Genomic DNA, 20,687 nt, shown 5'->3' with positions numbered 1-20,687 from the left:
TTAAGACATTTAAGATGTGATTGCTTACCTTTTATGGGTGGTTATGTAGAGGCAATTTACTTCTGATAACTATGAGAAACCAAAACATGTTTATTTTTAAAAAACAAAACATTCCAATATTTAATGGTGAATAACTCTCCTTTCCAGTTGATACAGAAGTTTCGGTTCTGAACTAGAACTTTGTTGCAGTTTCTGTTTTCAAAAATGTTATCAGAAGTAAATTGCCTTTACATAACCATCCATCACAGGTAAGCGATCACATCTTGTTTGTTTTTAATAATTTAAATGTCTAAATCCAACATTTTTGATAATGCACTTCTTAAATATATTGATGTTTTCAGTAATGTCATATTTTATTGACAAGCAAACAGCTTAAATCCAAACAAAAATCTAAGGCTTCGTTCACAATGCGGCCTGAAGTGACCCAATTCTGATCTTTTTGACGTAATGTGACCCGTTTCCGATCTTTTCATGACAGTCTGAGCAGCACAGGTCGAATTCTTTTCAAATGCGACCCAGGCCACTTGGGTATCTGATATGTATCCAATTCAAACGCGACCGAACGTCCAGGTCGCATTTATCCGACCTGAACATCACTGATACTCGACAAACGTCACCATTTTGCATCCTGATACGCGCAAGCAGGAAAATTAACAAAAACCATGGCGGACTATATGAGGATTAAGTTGTTAATATGCTGCTCTGATCAGACAACCACTTCAACTGTGTAAGCTATGCTCCACTGTTAGCATCCATGTTTACTTCCCCAAACACTGAGCACTTCTTCTTTTCATAGCGGTTGGCAGAAGACTGAGAACACTGACGTTATTGCGCCCTCTAGTGCGCATGCCGGACACTTCCAGGTCGTTTGCCCGTTCAGACTGCAGAACACATACAGGTCGCATTTATTTGGAAGTGGGAACGGCCATGGGACAAAAAATCAGATTGGACAAAAAATCTGAATTGGGTCACTTCATGTTGCAGTGTGAACACAGCCCAATAAATCATTCACAAAAATTTTCTCATAGAACACTTTTTGGCTGCGTTAAACCTGCAGCTTGAAGTGACCCAATTCAGATTTTTTGTCCAATCTCATGTTTTTGCCATGGCTGTTCCCACTGCTGTTTCCATAACAACTCTTATAGAAAATGCGTTGTTTCTTCATTTCCTGTGAGGTCATGATGAAGAGTCAGGTAGCGCTCCTTTATGTCCTGATCATTATGAGTGAAGGACCAGCCCAAAGCCTGAAACCCCGCCGGAGCGTTTTCTTCTCAGGTGAGGCATCTCTGCAGCAGCAGTGAAATGTCCAGACCAATGCAGAAGTATTCACACCCTGTCGACTAAAATGTTTTCTACTTTTATTCTAATCTCAAAGTGAAATACAGAGACTAAACTAAACTCAGAAATGTCCTAATTAGTAGTCCTGATTTTAGACATTGTGACAATGTCTAAAACATTAAGAATGGCATACAGTAACATCAGTGTGATGTTACTGATATCTGATTTCAAAAGTAGCCTGAGGATGCCGGTTGGATTCTTTCCCTCAGATATTAACCTGAAGCTGTTTAAGGAGCCAGACTTTATCGGTTTGAGCTCCCTGCTGGTCAGAGAAGACATCGGTCTGCTCTTCATCGGAGCCAGAGGAAAGGTCATCACGCTCAATTTGGATGACATCACTGAAAAGACCAGCGAGGTAGGAACTGGGCTTGGGTGGAACAGGTTGGAGAACCTGGACAGTACAAACAATACTTACGAATGATGGAGGGTGCTGTTGGTAAAGTAATGAGTTATTAATCCTGTTTTAACAGAAAAAAAGCATGTAAACACTTAAAAATTATGCAAGTGACGCAATAACAAACACCTTAGTGCCAGGTAGCACAACAATTAACCAAGTATCTCCATCATACTTCATAATAAGAGAAAAAAAAACTTTTAGATTCCCAATAGAGGATGAAATGTTGACTATTTACTGATGTTTATACAGTTTGTTCATAGGAGGCATTATAAGGTCAAAATCTATATCTCGATAACATCTTCAGGGATTTTGTAGTTGCTCATTCACTGCTACCCATAAAGCTTAATGCATTGTAAAAGGCAACACTTTTAAGGTTATGTGCTTTCCAGCCACATAGCACCATTTTATAGCACAATTAAGTAATTATGTACTTCGGTTGTTATAAAAATGTTGTATATATTTCAAACATGACTTAAAAAAATAGACTTTGCAACTGAATAGAGCAAACAAATGAATCTCCTGATCTGTTTTGTTTCAGACTGAATGGATGGTGAGCTCTGGAGAAAAATCAGAGTGTATGATTAAAGGCAAGAGCATTGAGGTACATTGCATTCACATGAGGAAATATATTTCCTTAAAATGTTCTGTTTGGAGAAATAGCTGTTCTTCTAACAGGACTGTGAAAACTACATCACGACGCTGCACAGTCTGCATGACAGCAGAATCTTCACGTGTGGAACCCGTGCATTCAAACCTCTCTGCACACACCTGGTACGTTCCTCTCTTAACCAAGGCCCCCGGGACACAAAGGCAAAAGCCTTTTGTCATTCAGGCAGTGGATCTATACAGATTCAGTGTCTTGGGAAACCAGAAACAATAATTTTTGAACCCGCATTCCACCTTTCAGAACGCCAGTTTCCATTTGGACATTGCAGCAAACGGAAACCATTGCTACAATGTTGTAGCTCCATCTTGTTCTCCATCCCGCATGCGTTTGAGCTGGATATACAGTACAGACCAAAGGTTTGGACACACCTTCTAATTCAATGGGTTTTCTTTATTTTCATGACTATTTATAAGGCAATAAATCCCACTTATTAACCTGACAGGGCAGGTTGACCTATGAAGTGAAAACCATTTCAGGTGACGACCTCTTGAAGCTCATCAAGAAAATGCAGAGTGTGTGCAAAGCAGTAATCACAGCAAAAGGTTGCTACTTTGAAGAAACTAGAATATAAGGGCTATTTTCAGTTTTACACTTTTTTGTTTAGTTTTGTTATTGTTACATGTTATTCATAGTTTTGATGCCTTCAGTGTGAATCTACAATGTCAATAGTCATGAAAATAAAGGAAACTCATTGAATTAAAAGGTGTGTCCAAACTTTTGGTCTGTTCTGTATTTACACACATGCGTGAGGCACCCAACACATACACATGAGGCGCAATGTAATTTTAAATCATGAAGCAGCACTGGGATTTCTGTTTTACAATACCACTATCTAGCGACACCTAATTGGCCAATTGCCCAGGCATACTTACTACACCCTTTTTATGATGCTGTATCATGTCATGTGGACACATTTTTCTTAGTAAATTACAAAAATATACAGTGCTTGTTTCCATGTATGCGAGACTTAAGGCTGGAGTTGTGACACCAGAACCGTCAGCTGGGAAGATGCGCTGGGTTTTTACTGTGTTGGCAGAATTTTGTTTATTGTAATAAAATAATGGCATTAAAGGATTTAAAACATGCAGTACAGAGATTTTAAAGTGTTGCACTGGTTTTTTGATTCAACTGTCAGAAATAAAACAGATGCATGGAAAATAAGTAGCATCATTTCTAAATAATTCCAAATTATTTAATGTTTCTTCAGTTGTACAAAGGAGGAAATGTCACCATGGAAACTACAACTCAGGATGGCAGGGGGAGAGCTCCCTTTGACCCCCATGAAGACTTTGTCTCCCTGATGTATGGTTGGTGCAACACTTTCTCTCATGTCTCTCAGTGTTTAGCTCAGCATCTTAATGTTTCCTTCCCTGGATTCATTATTTACGTTCTTGATCAAACAGTAGGTGAGCATAGAGAAACTTCATTATATAAAATGTTTACTGTTTCTCCTACATATTCATAGATGTACATTTGTTCTGACCTGCATAAAACATCAAGCAGTGAACTTGCACTCCTACTTCTCTGAGATCTTGCTCTCTTCTTGATGCTTTAACAAGTTAGCGGTATTTGGACTTTGAGCTGCAGAAATGTAACCAGATGAAAAACAGAGGAAATGGGAGCAAGAGATAAAACAAATGGAGGTGATCTGATATTCAAAGCAACTTTTAAACTTAAACAGGCTGTTTATTAGATCACCACACGTTTATCATCCTTGTGATAAACTATGGGATGTTGTTTGTAAAGTTAAACAGAAAGTAAGAGATAATTTGGTAAAAACAGCAATAAATGGGAGTAAATTTTTCAGTCATATTTTCTCTATGTTATTAATTTAGTCATAAATGTCACAGTTAAATATTCAATATTTAGTTAACCTAAAAACTTAGTTGGCTCAGATGGAAATATTTAGCTGACATGCAAATTCACTTGCCGATAACTGGAAGTGGACTACCAAAATAAAAGCTGGGTCCTCTGAATCTCTTTCCAAAATCCTGCTCTCAAATCGCTTCATGCCATCTCATCATCGCTTCTTTTCCTATCTAACATTGAAAACAAAGATGAACCTTTTTATTTATCGCCCCGCAAGGGGTCTTTTGTGGGCACAAGTGTCCCTTTTTCAAAGTAGGCTGACAGGAAAGGAGGAAGGAGAGGGGGAAGACATGGGGTAAACGTCGTCGGGTCCGGGAGTTGAACCCGTGACAGCCGCGTTGGGGCCACGTTGCCTCTGAATGTGGGTCGCGCTAACCCCTCTGCCACCACGGTACGCCCAGATGAAACATTTTTAATGCAATACAGACATTTACCAACTGGTCTACAGCAGCAGTGATGATTTGAAGGATTCAGTCACACCAGGAGGAGTTTATATAGAAACTCTCAAGTTCCAGCTTTTATTTTGATAGTGCACTTCAGCTTATGGGCAAGTGAATTTGCACATTAACTAAATATTTAGCTCTAAGCTAGCTAAATAGTTAGTTTGGAGCTAAATAGTTAGCTTGCGTATTAAATATCTATAGAGTTAAATATTTAATATGAGACTTTAAAAAACATATGACTGAAATATGAGCCCCCGTTCTTTCACCTGACAGGCTAACTAACCAAAATTGTTGCTGTTATTATTTTTTACTGTTCAGCGTGAATCAGCATCGAATTCTGTTTTCATATCCTGATTCACAGTTAGTTCATTGCTTCATTCTATGTCCCGGTTTCTGAGTTTTGAGCAATGTGCACGTCTTTTTTGTTTATCCCCTACGGGAGTTGCTGTCTGGGAGCATATCGATGGGGAAAGGCAGACTGACATAAACCTGTTACAACAACTGAAAAAATCCCGATAAACTAAGTGAGATTTAAAAGTGCTGGCACTACCGTTGCATACAGGTGTTCTGACAGCTTACGGCACCAATGGTAGCTCTATAAAATGAACACTCTCGATTGTGGTATCACCCATGGAAGGATTTCTTTATTTAAATGGGTTCATTTTTCCGAGGGATACACAATGAGGGTATTGTGATTTTAGTAAGCACGTTTTCAAGAGCGATATTCCATTGACCTTCCATGGAAGCATGCAGCATCCAGACCAACATTAAAACACTTTTCCTTTTATTTAAAAGCCGTGTCATTGCTGCTGTTTAACACGACTACACACTGCCAAAACATGTGTATAAAACACTCAATAGGACATAAAATATTTGAAAACCAGACACCTGTGACCTGAAAAGTGAATCACAGCAAAGCCGTTAGCCAGTGTAACGCTGAACTGATGCGGTTAAGCTACTAGTAGCAGGAGAACGGAGCTGTGCCAAGAAGCTAACAGAAACACTGAAGAGAAGAAGAGCTACCATTGATACAAGCATGATTTAATACTGCACACAGTTTTAGCAATTGCTCAAAGTCTCAACAGGTATTGTCAAGTTATTTCTAATCTATGCAGCTTCCCCACTTGAGAAGGGATGGACAAATCAATGTAAACTTTTATTAACAGGGATTTTACTCAAAGGACCAAGCAGTTTTCTTCATTTTTTATCCTCCATTTATTAAATGTGTGTCATGATATTCCATGAATGGTCCAAAAGCAGGTAAAAACCTTTAAACAAACCCAAAAGAAGAAAAATAATTACTAATCTGCATGTAAGTTTACATAAATTAATTCCACTCAAACTACAAAGCAAATGATGACAAACTATATAAACAATACTAAGCAAACCACTATGAATCAAACCCACAAAGTAATTAAAGTTAAATGAACAAGTAACTAAACTTAAGTTCTCTAACTTTAAAATACATTCAACATTAATATTTACAATTACATAATATTTAAATTTATTTCAATATACAAATATTCACCTTTCAATATTAATCATAAATATTTACTTTATAAATATAAACAGCCAATGCTACATTGATTAATACTTAACCTTAACACCCAATAACAACAACAATCAATTCAATCATTAAAATCAGTCAATCAGTTCCAGACTTCACCACCACAATCCACCGCTTCAGGTCAGACGCTGCGGTTATAGGCGTTAATTTGGCCGGTAAAGCTGGCGGCCCGCTGTCGGGATGTCAGTAACTTTGCAGTCCGATCTGTCTTACCGGCTGCCTCTCCGCTCGTTTACAGATTTGTCCAGATCTGTACAAATTCCGGGATTTCTGATGAAGCGTCCCCAAACTCCAGTCCTCTCTCTCTGGCTTTCTTTTCCACCTTTTTTTCTTTCATTGTCCGTCCCTCTTTTAGGTCCGTGTGGAACATAGTGAGCGCATGTCTTTTTTTTTCTTTCTTTTTTCTGATTTGACTTCACAGGTATTGTTGTGCATATGAGATGTAAAGTTTACCTTTGAGCAAACGTCCCCCACAGGAATCGTACATTTTTCTGCCAGGGCCCCCTGCTGTTCTCTGAACAATGCCTGAACTTTTGAGTTTTAAACTTTTTCATCAGCTGCTAAAAAGCCTATTTGAGTTTAATTCCTTTGCTCTCTTGCTCACATTTTGAAGCTCTGCCTCAACCTGGCTTTGACAAACAGAGGACGTCCTCACCACATTCAGTTCTGCCACTGTTGTCAGTTTACTAAACAGCTGCAGGTTCATTGTTTCAGTAGATCCCACCCATCCTGAAGGAATCTTTTTGTAAAGATCGGTTTCAGAAATTGTAAAACCTTTTCTTCTGCTCACAACAGAAAACACATTTTATTCGGCTGTTTCTGTAGACTTCATGGGAAAAAGAAAGCTTTTCATGAGAACCGGACGCATTTCTCTCTCTACTGAGGACAAAATATCTTGGTTCAATGGTAAGGTGACTGCTTGACCCTGTTAAAGGTTCTTTTACTTCAAATTCTATCCTGTAAAACATAACCCCATAATTTTAAATGTTATGAACTCAGAGCCCATCATGATTTCCATAAACGTTGCTGAAACCAAGACAAGTTCAGCGAACAAAGAAGATGACAATTTGTTCGTGTTCTTCACTGAGATTGCTGTGGAGGAACGACGCAGCAACCTGCGTTTGTCGAGAGTTGCACGAGTGTGTAAAGTAAGTTTTTTTTAACATATTTCTTAAAATTGTCACCATGTCATGACAGTATGTATGAGAAGGATAAGCTGTGAAAAGATGGATCTCCTCCACCTCTTTCCTGTATTACTATTGTTATCTGAAGAAATGAACCGCTAATGAGCCATCCGGATCCAAAAGAACCAAATGGAGCCTGGAGGAAGGTCTTAGCGTTGCCAATCATCCTCATTCACATGCTCATCATCTACCCCCATGCTAACTAGCTCATGGGCTAAATAGCTCAGCTGCAGCACTGAGAGCTGCAGCACAGCAGAGAGCAAGGAGAGAGGGTGGGCTTTGCTGCGCCACACAGAGGGGTGACTGAAAGCACCAAGACCCTCCTCCTGGCTCTGAGCAGTTGTTTCGAGTTAGCAGTGGGAGCATTGGCAGAAGGTAGAGGAGTTTGTTTGTTTTTTTAACCTCCATCCTTAAAAGATAGGATGCAGCGGCTCATTCGAGATACAGATTATCTGTAAAATATTTTTATAAAAATTACATACTGCAGCTTTAATGTGTAATATTTGTGTTGATTCAGAGAGACATGGGAGGCTTCGTAATTTCGGAGAAAAAGTGGACTTCTTTCCTGAAAGCCCGTCTGGACTGCCCGTTTGGAGACACAAGTTCACTTTCTCTGTTGCAGGGTGTCTTTTTTCTCAAAGATGAAAATAATGTGACAGAGAGCCTCTTCTACGCAACATTCACCTCTAGCCCGTAAGTCATGTTTCAATGTGTTCTGAATTTTTTAACCTTGTCATATGTAGCTTTGACTGTACAGTGATTAAAATAAATTGATTCTGATTGTTCAGTTGCCACAAAGTTAGAGTAAAAGACCCCCGTCGATTCTGAAGCATTTGTAGAAAATTGGCCTAATCAAAAATCAAAATCAAGGATTTTTCTGTAGAGCACATCTGAAATATTTGAAAAAAAATTAAACTTATGAAGCTGAAATACCTGGGAGCAATGCTACTAGAGAGGGTCTGGACTGTCGGTTATGGAGAAACAACTGCTTCTTGGTGGCATGGACAACAAGGACCAAACGGCTTCCTTCATTTCCTCCGCTGCCATTACTAAAACTAAAAAACATATTTGGAAGTAAAAAGAGTGTACATACTTATAAAGTTCTACTTTCACTGATAAAAATGGTACTGTTTCTATTAGTTTCTTTTAAAACAGAAAAACAGTCACTATTAAAATCATATGAAGTTGTGTGGAAAAACTAAGAATAACCCCTGAACTTGCACCTGCAGAGGAATCTCCTTTGGCAGCAACAACCCTATTATAATGTTGTAGAACGTGTTGCTTTCAGGTTTTTGCTCAGCTCTATAAAGGTCTAGCCACATCATATTCAGTCACGTTCAGGTATGGACTTTTTTTAGGCCATTGCAACTCCTTGGTTCTTTTTCCTCTGCCATTCTGTTGCAGATTGGCTGTGGTGTTTGGGATCAATGTTCTGTTGATGACCCAATTTGGTCCACACTTCAGATATTAAACAGATGGACTTACATTTGAATTTAATACTTTATACCGCAGACCCCAAATTGGATACCAGTCAGTAAGGTGTCATGTAACATTCTACTTCTGTATTTTAGCTTCCTGAGATAAATTTTCTTTCACACATTTTAGATATTCTTCACCATAAAACCTACTAGTGGGACCATTTCCCACAAATGTGTTGGAGTTTTGTTCCACAAAAAAATCTGTGAAAACTGAACCCAAATGATCCACCTTCCTTCATCATGTTTTGCAATTGTTTTGGGGCTTTGTGCTGATATATGTAATTTTCAGAAGTATGGTTCTCCAAACATCTCTACTCTGGTCTCATCTGTCCACAGGACATTGTCCCGGATGTCTTGTCTTTCATTCAGATGCAGCTTTACTAATCTAGAGAGAAGAAACTTTCTCTTCTCTCTCCATACTTGCTAGGTCTTTTTCTAACTATTCTGTCATAAACTATAACCCTCCCCTACTAACTAAGACCAGAGACTGAAATCCAGCTTTACCGTCATTTCTTTGGATATTCCAAACTCAGACCGTTAGATTAACTTTCTGGGAAATTCACTCCTGGGAAGATTAACAGCTTATTTAAACGTTTTCCACTTGGGAATAGCTAATGCATATCATGCCCACAAGTGAGAGGTAGAATGGAGGGTGAGGGGAGATCTCTAAAGGTCTCAGGTAGAAGTTAAAGGTAGGTTTCTGTATAAACTGGGTAAGCACTGACACCCTTTATTCTGATGTCAGCTTCCACAGTGCTCCAGGGTTAATATTCATCAGGTATATTAAGGACACAAATGGGTCCATACAAAGATAATTTAAGAAAATTAAAAAAGAAAATCACATAAAAAGATAATAATCACATATACAAGTCACTGATTAACAGACAGGCTAGACTGCTAGTGATCCCACATTCTGGACTTAAACCTGACTGAGCTTTGTGAAGTATCTGGATGATTTTGTTTGTAAAAACACATAACCTCCACATAAACCTGTACAGAAGGTTTTGTAAGACAGCATGAAAAGTGGAGACACCAACAAATACCTGACTAGCACTAGTCCATCTTGGCATCCTGAGCAGCATCCTCATTCCGTCATTATATGCCACTTTGAGTTTCTGTAAACTGCTTTGTTTATATTGTCTCCATAAGTGAGCAGAATACAGAGGAGTACAGTATGCTTTAAAAAGAGCTACTTTCCAAAACTTGCGTACCAGCATGTTGGCTTGTGCATTAAACAACCTTGTCTGTAAATGTCCACATCAACAGTCAGATCATCAGTTATATAATGTCCCAGGTATTTGACAGCATTACACACTTTAAGGAAAACACCAGATAAGGAGAAGTCAGGAAATACCAACTTCTGATCCTCCTTGGTTTTTATAATCACGTTACTTTTCAATGCATTGTACATAATGTCATATTGCTGACCAGATTATGAGCAGGTCCTCAATAATTGTTGAAGACACGAACTACAAGGACTAAAAATAATTAAATCATCAGCATACATCAGATGGTTAATTATAGTCCCACCAACAACTCATCCTGTCTTCCAGTGCTGCAGCCACTTTGATAAATCATCTATATATACATTAAAAATAAGAGGACACAAAATAATTACCTGTCTAACCCTGTTCCTTATTTTAAAAGGAGCTGACACACAATTACCCCAATTTATGTACATTAACTGATGCGTGTACCAAAAGAACAAAATTCTAACAATAGATCTGGAAAACCCTCTATTGTGTAGCTTATAAAATAATGTTTCATGATTAACCTGATCAAAAGCCTTTTAGGCATCTATAAAACATAAAAAAAATTGTAGAGTTGTGCCTATTATACACATCTAAAATCTCTTTCAAAGCAAATACACACATATCTGTGCCATGCTGATTTAAAACCAAACCTGTTATCTGAAGTAAAGAGAAAAGGTTCTATCATACTTAATATAATCCTCTCCAGAACCTTGAATAGTATACTGGCTAAAGCTGTGGGCCGATAATTATCCCTGTTATTTATTTTTCCAGATTTATCCTTTATAATAGGCACTAATATAGCAGCTAAAAGTGAATCAGGTGAAATGCCATGGACTAAAAACCCAGTAAAACACAGAGTAAGCAGAGGAAAGAGTTTTCTGCTTGAACATTTGAAGTGTTCTGCAGACATCTCATCCACACCACAGGCCTTATTGTTCTCTAGGATCATGACTGCATTATAAATTTCTTGACCTAAAACGTTCACGTCTTCATCATGTGTAATGCTGTCCGCCATAAACTGGGAACTTTTAACACAGTTAAATAATAATGCTTCTGCCACATCCGAGTAATTTCCTCTGTTCCATTTACGCCATCAATAGACTTAGACTTAGACTGACATTATTGTCATTTTGCATGCACAGGGTGTATACAGAATGAAATTTCGTTGCATACGGCTCAGGACAATGTTTTGAGCTTTCAATGTTGTGAGGTTACTCCAGAATAAAATAAAATACAGTATAAAATATGAATATAAATATAAATATAAAATATAAAGTGCAGGACTGACAGTAAAAAGGAAGTTACTTAGCTCTGTACATGTGCAAGGTATAAAGTGGAGACCAGATTTTAAGTGCAGTCCAGTTAAGAGTTCAGCAGTCTGATGGCAAGTGGGAAATATTAGTTGGCAGAACTATTTTATAATTATTAATATTCTTTATTTCCTTCCAGAAATCATGTGTGCAGTTATTTTGCATTTTTCTTGCAAGCAAATTAGACTTCATTGTATTCTCATTTCTTTTAATAAAACCTAGGGCATATTTAAAATTTGCATTTGCCTTACTAGATAGAACCAGACTACCATCAAGGCAGAATCGCATCAAATGATTCGCAAATATTTTTACCTTTAATCAGAAATATCTGCATTCACATTGCCCACAATTAAAAAACAAGTGGTAGTGTTTTCCTGGATGACAGACATAAGATAACCTATGAAGATATTCGTCTTCATTCCTGTGACAGTAATAAGGTGTGTACAAATTGAGAATGATGACCTTCTGATCACCATCATTAACTCAATTCCAGTGACCCAGTCAACGTTTAATCTGACCACCTTAACCAGCTGATCATACTTTTTATGCCATAAAGTAGCAACACCACCAGGTATTCTGCCATAAACTATTTCATCACTCAAATCAGTGGTAGATTCGCCCACACCACAGACGTCTTCATGCAGGAAATTAAGTCCTTCCAAGTCTTGCTTCAGCAGAAAAGTCTCTTGAACACACAATACATCACAGTTCGCCAAGAGAGTATTTAGTTTGTTCTGAAGGTCATGTTGTAGTTCCTAGCTTCGCCACCAGGTGGCACGGCCGTGTGTGGGTAGTATTCCTTTTCATATACCAAAACATTGAGAAACCGTGCAGGTCAGTGGACGTGGTGTTTGAGGGTTGTTTTGTGATTTTGTTCAAGTGTGCGTCCATATGAGTGGTAGGTTGCAGTGTATTTATATTTGAGTGGCATATGTGTATTTTAGTACTTCGAACATTTTCTGTTAGATTTTTTTAGAATAAGCGAAGGCTAGGCTAAGCTAATTTCTATTCTAAAATGGTAAACCATATTATGTTTAGTTGCTTTCTTTAACTTTATTTAACTTTAATAGTAATGAAACAGACAAATAATATGATTATAATATGTTTGTAATGAGTATCTGCGTTCATAGTGGATTGTAATTTGTATTTATTCATTTCTTTGTAGAACCACACACCTACACACTTCGTTCCACGCAAATCCGGCCTGTGAAGTAGTTGTAACCGGCTGATTAAAGAGTCAAACCATCACCTGGCTTCATTATTGGCTCGGGATCATCTGGGCATCTAATCGGTGCACATTCTGCGATCACCATTTTCATTCCGAACCCCAGACATGCAAACAACATTACAACCCAGTTAAACGGCGCAAGTTATTCGATTCTTTAGTCCTAAAAGGTAATTTGTGTACATTGTAAGAAACAATGTTAATAGTCATTTAATGATATTGACTCAAGAGTTCAACAGCTCTCCGGCCGAGCGTCAGACACAGTAGGCATCAAAAGCTGAGGCTCACCAGTACACCCATCCTTGGATTCTCTGGACCTACGGGCCTCGTAGAAACGACGAACATAAATGCCAACTGGCCACAGCTGTGGGTCATACATCCATCACGTCTTCACATTCAGCAGTGACATGAAACAAGCTGAACCTTTTCTCAGTGGAATCGATTTTGCAACATGTCACCGGTTTCCCCAGTTTATCAGCCAGATAGGAGCATAAGGTGTCAGTGTCGACATTAGGTGAAAATCATGTTCCAAAAACACTCATCACCCTAGATTTAACCACTGGGATGTTGTTATCCGCGCTGGTGCCAGTTATTGCGATCTTTTGGCTCTGTTTTTGTGATCCACCGTCACTAAACTCTCCGTTCCTGGGCTTTACAGCTTTGTTTTGATATTTCCGAGGCTTTCCTATCCCTTTCCTATCTCTACCACTTTGGTCCAGGGCGGGGATTTCGGCAGGTCCTTCAACAGCTGGACTTGCGAGTGGTGAGCAGATGTCCTCAGCTCCTGTGACGCTTCCTTGCAATGTGCTCGTATTACACTGGTCCGGTGCGCTTGACCGGGCGAGTCACACTTCTCAACTGCAGTCATCCGGCGATCCAGAGCTGTCACTACCGCTTCCAGGTTCTCATTCACAATGGCCTGAGGTGCCAAGATCTTCCTTAGGCGAGACACCTCTAGGCTCACCTGCTCCACTCTGCTGAGTAGGGCAGAGGCATCCATGTTGCCAAAACCAACTGGTGGAAGTACATCCAGATAGTGCAAAACAAATCTTGGAATGTTTTCACCAACCTCGTTAAGCACCCTGAGATGGTCCTTTATGTTGTCAGCATCCTTTTGAGGGCCTCTGTGTTTGATGCAACGAATCGAGGTCATGTATAATTCAAACAATTGCCGCTTTGACACCTCAACCCACTCAGAGGAGAAATTGTTTGAGGCTAATAAAACAATTTTGCCCTGAGATAAAGTTATCATTTTTGTAACAATGAAGCTCAAGAACTCATCCTCCACTATCACTTTCCCATCACCAGTTTTATAAATGTAGATTTCGCATTTTATTCGAGAACCTGTTCCAGTACGTGACACACCCCAATATCGCACCACAGCCTTCTTGTCACAAAGATGCCGGTTGAGAAACAAAGTTTCTCACCTGGAATGAACAAGACTTCATTCACAGGTCATTCACCTCTACATCCAGTTCCTGCAGTCAGTCCGCTGTCTGTGCCTACAAGCTGTCAGACATCCAGCAAGTTTACAGGGGGAACTTTCTGACTGAGATAATTCCTGGAGGTTGGGTGAAGAACATAGGAAAAGAGAGCTACACCTACCCTCGTTCAGTAAGCACCAAACCTAAACTAATATGAAATAGTAATAATGAAAATGATCCACCTCATGTGATCTCTGATGTGTATTATCAGTGTATTAATGATGAAATGAGAGCCACGGGTGTGAGGACTTCTCATGACCTCCCAGCATCAAACCTCCTGTTTGCAAGGAACCATCCTCTGATGGAGGGAGCGGTGACGCCGCTCACTGGGAAGCCCCTGCTGGTTCGGTCTATGGCCCAGTTCTCCAAAATTGTTGTTGACAAAGTAACCTCTCTGGATGGAGAGCAGCACAACGTCATGTTTATTAGCAACAGTAAGTAACTGGATCATATATAATGACTTAACACATCTTGGTGTTGTTGGCAGGATCAGACTGGACAACAGCTGTATTGGTAAATGCAAAACTGTTACATTCACAGTTTCACTCTGAATATAACAGAAATCATTGGGGTTCCATTCATTACATTATATTCGTTAATTTAGTCAGTCATTGAGAAAAAAGTGGTTAATTTTTCAATGTCATCTTTTCATCATGTTATTCATTAATTTTTAACTGCCATAGTTCCAAATTAAATATTTAACTCAAAACCTAAATATTTTATTATCTACAATATCTACTCTTTAAATGGAGGGATCCATCCATTGCTTTCAATTCTTCTGAGGCACCCTAAGTTTTTTCCATTCTTATATAATTGCACTAAAGAGTAATTATCTGAAAAAGGTAAACAGTATGGTTTACAGATTGATGGCCGCTGTTAGAAAGAGAACGTGAAGCCTATTTCACTTGCAAATTTGTTCAAAAATGTTTTGCAATGACCAACTTTTGAACCAAATGCACTTAATCCTATCACTTTAACGCCCAACTTGAGATTTGAGCAACAAAGACAGTTGATGTTGCAACTTGAGCATGGCAAGTTAAGAATAAAAGTTCAATTGAATTCAGGTAGGAAATTGAATGCACAAAGCTATAGTTGGTCAAGTGAAGTAGCGCAGCTGGGGCTACACCACACTCTCCTTCAGTTAATTATCATGATGTGGATGTGGCGTGTGGTTTATTTTAATTTTATTTTTGTTTAATCAAAAACTTAATTATTTTTTTAATTCTGTGTCTCCATTTAATTTGGACCTAAATATTTAGGATGTAAATATTTAGTTATTCATTCACTAAATATATGAATGAATAGCGTGGTGGTTGTAGAGTTTCTCTGATAGGCTAAATAACCCAAAATATTGCTGTTAATTCTTCACTGTAACTTTCCAAATGGCATGCAGAGTTAACCTCTGGTTCTGTCCTCTAGACTCTGGTTGGCTGCAGAAGGCGGTGTGGTCTGGTGATGATGGAGGGCGAATCATTGAGGAGTTGCAGCTGTTTCAGGATCCTCAGCCCATTCGCTTCCTTCAGCTCTCTAGAAGCGTAGGTTACAGCTACATGTCTGTAGACTAAATGGACCTGGAGTTAACCTTTGAACTCTGATGATCTGCAGGGTCAGCTGTACAGCGCAACTAGAACTGCTGTTGCTCAGCTCAGTGTGAGGGACTGCAGCCGCTACACATCCTGTGCTGACTGCCTTATAGCCAGAGATCCATACTGTGGCTGGGACCACCTCAAAGGCCTGTGTGCTGCTGTTGCTGGTGCTTCAAACTTCTCCATGTATGTCACACTAACCAAGACATGTTCATTATGTGCTACGTTTATAATCAGAGAATTTAATTCATTTGTGGCAGGATCCAGAACCTTATTGATGGTGATGCTACAATGTGCCCAAGCTCTCATTGCAAGTATTCCCCACATAAAGCTCTTTACACACATTTACCTTAGCGAGGAGAAAAGTAGGATAATTTTAATGGCTGTTTTCGCTTCTCCAGCAGTATCGATGCAGATTACCGACATCCACCTCACAGCTGACGTCGCACAGTTCCTCCCCTGCTCCCCTGATGCCAATCTCCCCATCAGCTGGAGCTTCTCTGGTAAAATCCTTGAGCCCGGTCCCCGACACATTCTGCTCAGCCAGGGACTCGTTTTAACACCTTCCTTCACTGATGAAGGCATTTACACCTGTGAGACAGTGGAAGTAGTTAAAGGCAGAGAGCACAAGAAGGCGGTGATCCAGTACCATGTTAAGATGTCAGAGGTGGGTGGGGTAAACTGGTTTCAGGCTATAGTTATCTACATTTTAGCTTCTGTTTGTGTGCTGTGTGTAATGCTCATCATCTACGTATGCTGGAAGAAGAAACCTCAAAACCATGTTGGCAGTGCCAGTGTGAGTTATGCTAGCACTGAGCAACCAGAGGGGAAGACAGAGTCCTGCAACTGTGGGACTGACGCTGATACTAAGAAAACCAAACCAACTAGGGTCAAAGAGAGTTCAAAATCTACCATTTAAAACAGGTTTATAGTTCGATAACGGAACAACCCACTTCTGTTACACTTTGTGCATCACTGCCATCAACTCTGTAAAAATAAATGACGAAAATGATTAAAGTGTGGTTATCTATGCTTGTAGCTAGGGCTAGGAATGAGGGCTGAAACTTTAAGACTGAGCAGAAGGTTAAAATTAGCCACTAAGGCTATGGAGATAAGAACAGTGGCGATATTTAAGAATAAACTCACTTAAGAACACAAAGCAAATGGTTGACGGACATAAAAGGCAAAGAATGAATAAAGAAACAACAGTGCTGAAATAGTGTTCCCTCTCGTGTATTTTTAGTATTATTAGAATTTTTTGGAAAAAGTCCTGCAGCCTCCTCTCTGGAAAGGAGGCAGAGGAAGTGAAGTGACACAGGAGGAAACAGACCTGCAACTGTAAGGTAAGTAAAGAGTATGATTTATGTCTACATTATCTATCCAGATGAGAATACTATCACGCAGATGGTGAAAGAGGCATTGGGCTAAATATATATACTTGTTTTACTCTGCACTTCTTTTCAGTGAGAGCAAAGGAAAAATTAGAAAACTTAATAAATGTACATTTTAGCAGGTTATTGGCCTTTATTACAACATTCTACTTTATCTCTGATATATAGCACTAAATGGTGAGGAGCTAATGGCTGTTCTTGCTGAATTTTTTTAAAATACTGAAAAACTAGATGCTGCCACAAGATGGCAGTAATAGATAATTAATAACTTATTGGTAAACTTGAAATAATTGTCTTTGAAAAATACTGAAGAGTATATATAGCAACATTCAGAAAATTTTAATGTCAGTATGAGCATCTTTGGAAAACATGTATTAGACTTGATTTATTAAGGCTGAATTTCTCCATTAAAATATTTTTTATTGATTTGATGTAATATGTTTATCTTAAATATGAAATTTTAACTGGCTGTCCACCCATCCATTAGTGATGTTTTTGGACTTTAGGAGGAAGGAGGTGTATCTGAAGAATGGGTTTAAGCAAAAACTGTACAAAACTAACTTTATCTTGTGAAAAAGCCTCCTATTAAGCACTTTTTGCTTTCAATTATTAATCCAAAAATTAGACAGACCTGTCATACACTGTATTGAAGAAAAGTAAAACAGAAAGAGCTGGGTTTTTCACATGATGTTAGAAGTATTTTTTAGCTGCAGAGGGGTCCTTTGCTACAGATGATCAAGCGTTCACTAAAGAAATGCTGTCATTGCATTCTAGGCAACAAAATGTTTATTTATAAAACTTATTACAATAATTTTCCTGTTTCTGGCTCTTTACAAGTGGTTTGTAAACCAACACTGCATTAATGAAAGTCCAACTACAAAAATGGCATCATGAAGGTTCTTTCAGTATGGTTTGAATTGTCTAAATTTGAATCATTGCTAAGGTTTATCATAGCTCTTTTAGGACAGACACCAGGTTATCAGGGGACGTCTGCAGCCATGTGTCCCTGGCAGGTCCCCATGGGCCTGTGATAAGGGTCTGCAGATGGTTCCCCAGTCTAAGCTGAAAAGAGTGAGTTGTGACATCAAAATAAAATAAAGTATCCTGTGAAAAAAAAGTTAACCACAGAGAATAAAACATAACTTAATAAAATACAAATAAATTGTTTGTATTAGTATATGCACAAGGATGTCTTGTATGTATTTGTTTTATGTATAAAAGTTCACGGAATAAAAATATCTGGGTCACAACTTTTACCCAAACTTATAAAGAAAGAGACAGGTTTGAGTGGAAGGGGGGGTGGTAGGTGCACGGTGCAAGGAGACGCCGAAAATTGGACTGGTGGAGCTCCAGAGATTAGCTAGGAGAAGCATTTTCTTGGATTGTTGGGGGGAAAGCTCGACCCAATGCTGATGGAATTAAAAGGACTTCTGGATGAAAAATAAAGGCCACACAGGGAAAGGACCGGACCCAATACCTGGAGCAACTTGGGCGAAGGACGCTCCAGGCCTGACGAAGGAGACCATCCGGGTATACAGACGCCAACCCAGTGAGACGTTTCCATATTTTGCTTTATTTTTCTGGACAAAGACTGATGAAATATTTGGGCCCCAACGGCATTTTTTTTGCGTGTCCACAGATCCTTATTTTTTGAGCGCAAAACTGTGGACTTTTCGTTGGACATTATTATTGAAAGGTCTCTTTTTGTTTTGTTTCAGAGACTGTGTTTTAGATTTGATTGGGTGTTGTTTATTCATAAAGAAATACAAAAGTGACTGATATAATACGGAGATTCCAGTGACAGCTGATTTTTGTTTATTAAATATAGCGTGCCACTCCCCATCTGCACTCTTATACTGACGTGTCCGTTTTTTTAAATTTCATTCACATCGTTCTTCCTGGTTGTAATTATGATGGGCAACAGACATACTCATTTCTAAATATTTATAAAATAATTAAAAGAACTCTCTTTCGTTTAGACGGTGATTTGTTACAGAGTGATCAGTGGTTCGAAAACACTGAAATTCTCCTTTGGACTTGAGATTGGTGGACTCTGTGGTCTTTTTTTAAATTAAGCTCAAACAGATCTCTTCTGTTATTTAATGCATTGTTGGCTGCTGTGTTTTTTTGTATTTCTTTTAAAACATCTATATGAATGAAGGTTTATTTTACTTTTTATTTATTTTTAATATCAAATAGTTTCGTTGCACTCTTCTGCGGTTCCTCAGCATTTTAGTGATAGACCAAATCTTCTCTCTGGCTTGTTTTGGTGTTGCCTGAAGTTGTAGTTGTTGTAACTTTTCTGTTGCAGTGGTTCAAAAACCAGCGTGGGTCCGTTACGTTTTGTCGTTAATGTCTTCTTTAGATATGTCAAACTCATTTTTTTTTACTACTCAGCACTTCGGTGTAACTTAATGTTTTTTTTAAAAATGTGCTTAAATATAATGCTCTGGACTTGTCTTCTAAGTCTGTCGTCCCAACCCCCGGGCTGCGGACCGGCATTGGTCCGTGGACCAATTGGTACCGGGCCGCACAAAAAATAATTAAATATTTCTGTCTAATGTATTATATGAGTCTGAAGGATCTTTTATTTTGAAAATTCTTTAACCGAATTCAGTCGGTTACATCTTGCGCGCCAACATTGAGCCCACAAGCAGTGTTGTTGCGCAACACCCCCCCCCATCCTTTCTCTACTCTCTCACTCTCGTACTTCCTCTTCTGAGAGGGGAGATGTGCTACCAGCTCTCCTTCTAACGGGTTAATTGAGTTTTCTAAATCTGCTGGGATTTACCCTGTCCAGAACTGAAGTAAACTCTGTTTAAGCTGGTTTCGAGAAACGATTCGCCTGGTTATCTGACGGCCTACATCCAGGTGTCCCACCCTTCTTCCCCCTGTGAATTAGCCAGACTGAGCAGCCTACAGCCAACTAGTTTCACAGAACACACCTGTTAACGGTCGCTCGTTCTCTATTTTACAACTTGCATTTGTTATTGAACCAGGTAGGTTTTAGTGACTCGGGCGAGTCCCAAGGATGATGTTTTACATTTGGGCTACCAGCAACCTAAAAACATTTTCCACTTTTTCCTCTCCAAAATCAAACATCACAGCTATTTTACAACCATTAAAGAACTTTAAGGTGACTCATTAACTGAATGTCCACAACATCTTTTAGATTTTCTTTATGCTAAATATTTTATTAGTAAGGCATTTTTGCAAGGGTCAGTACAGCTTAATTCAGTAGCAGAAATAATCAAATAAGTAAAATCAATCATCTAGTCTATCTTTCCCTACTGCTGACACTGAGAACTAAAAAAGGGAACCTTTGAGAGAGACGGACGGAGTTTGACGTTTCGAACCCCAGACCTGGCTTGATGATGAAGAAGGTGCTGCAGCAGGAGGAAGAAGACGATCGACGAAGGCAGGGATCTCTGTAGGTCTAATGAGCTTCTTCTCCGCATGGATGGTGAGGTCACACAGGACTTGGTGCTGGCAGGA

At 39.0% G+C, this 20,687-nt stretch overlaps 1 protein-coding gene across 2 annotated transcripts; it reads left to right on the top strand.

Annotated features, from left to right (window-relative positions):
- Positions 1–136: 136 nt before the first annotated feature.
- Positions 137–16,818, top strand: LOC114134188 (semaphorin-4E-like). Of its 2 annotated transcripts, none has more exons than XM_028000596.1 (15): positions 137–248; positions 1,176–1,275; positions 1,548–1,693; positions 2,274–2,336; positions 2,411–2,506; positions 3,610–3,709; positions 7,077–7,187; positions 7,281–7,429; positions 7,983–8,158; positions 14,186–14,345; positions 14,427–14,649; positions 15,635–15,750; positions 15,821–15,987; positions 16,062–16,111; positions 16,203–16,818. In XM_028000596.1, exons 2-15 carry the CDS (start codon positions 1,179–1,181, stop codon positions 16,718–16,720), a joined length of 2,172 nt encoding a protein of 723 aa, XP_027856397.1. In that variant the 5' UTR covers positions 137–248; positions 1,176–1,178; the 3' UTR covers positions 16,721–16,818. The 2 variants fall into 2 exon arrangements, with proteins under 2 accessions (XP_027856397.1, XP_027856398.1); XM_028000597.1 differs by having other exon boundaries at positions 165–248; positions 1,188–1,275.
- The last annotated feature ends 3,869 nt before the right edge of the window (positions 16,819–20,687 follow it).

This window comes from Xiphophorus couchianus, chromosome 19, assembly GCF_001444195.1.
Source record: "Xiphophorus couchianus chromosome 19, X_couchianus-1.0, whole genome shotgun sequence".
NCBI lineage: Eukaryota > Metazoa > Chordata > Actinopteri > Cyprinodontiformes > Poeciliidae > Xiphophorus > Xiphophorus couchianus.
Note: the sequence above shows the minus strand (reverse complement) of the source record. Positions and strands in the feature narration are given on the sequence as shown.

Bases quoted from the DNA above. Each gene is read 5' to 3' on its own strand.
- LOC114134188 (XM_028000596.1), top strand. From the start codon at position 1,179: ATGATGAAGAGTCAGGTAGCGCTCCTTTATGTCCTGATCATTATGAGT. The intron at 8,159-14,185 runs GTAAGTCATGTT...CTTCATTCACAG, and splicing joins GCAACATTCACCTCTAGCCC to GTCATTCACCTCTACATCCA. The intron at 15,988-16,061 runs GTATGTCACACT...CATTTGTGGCAG, and splicing joins GGTGCTTCAAACTTCTCCAT to GATCCAGAACCTTATTGATG.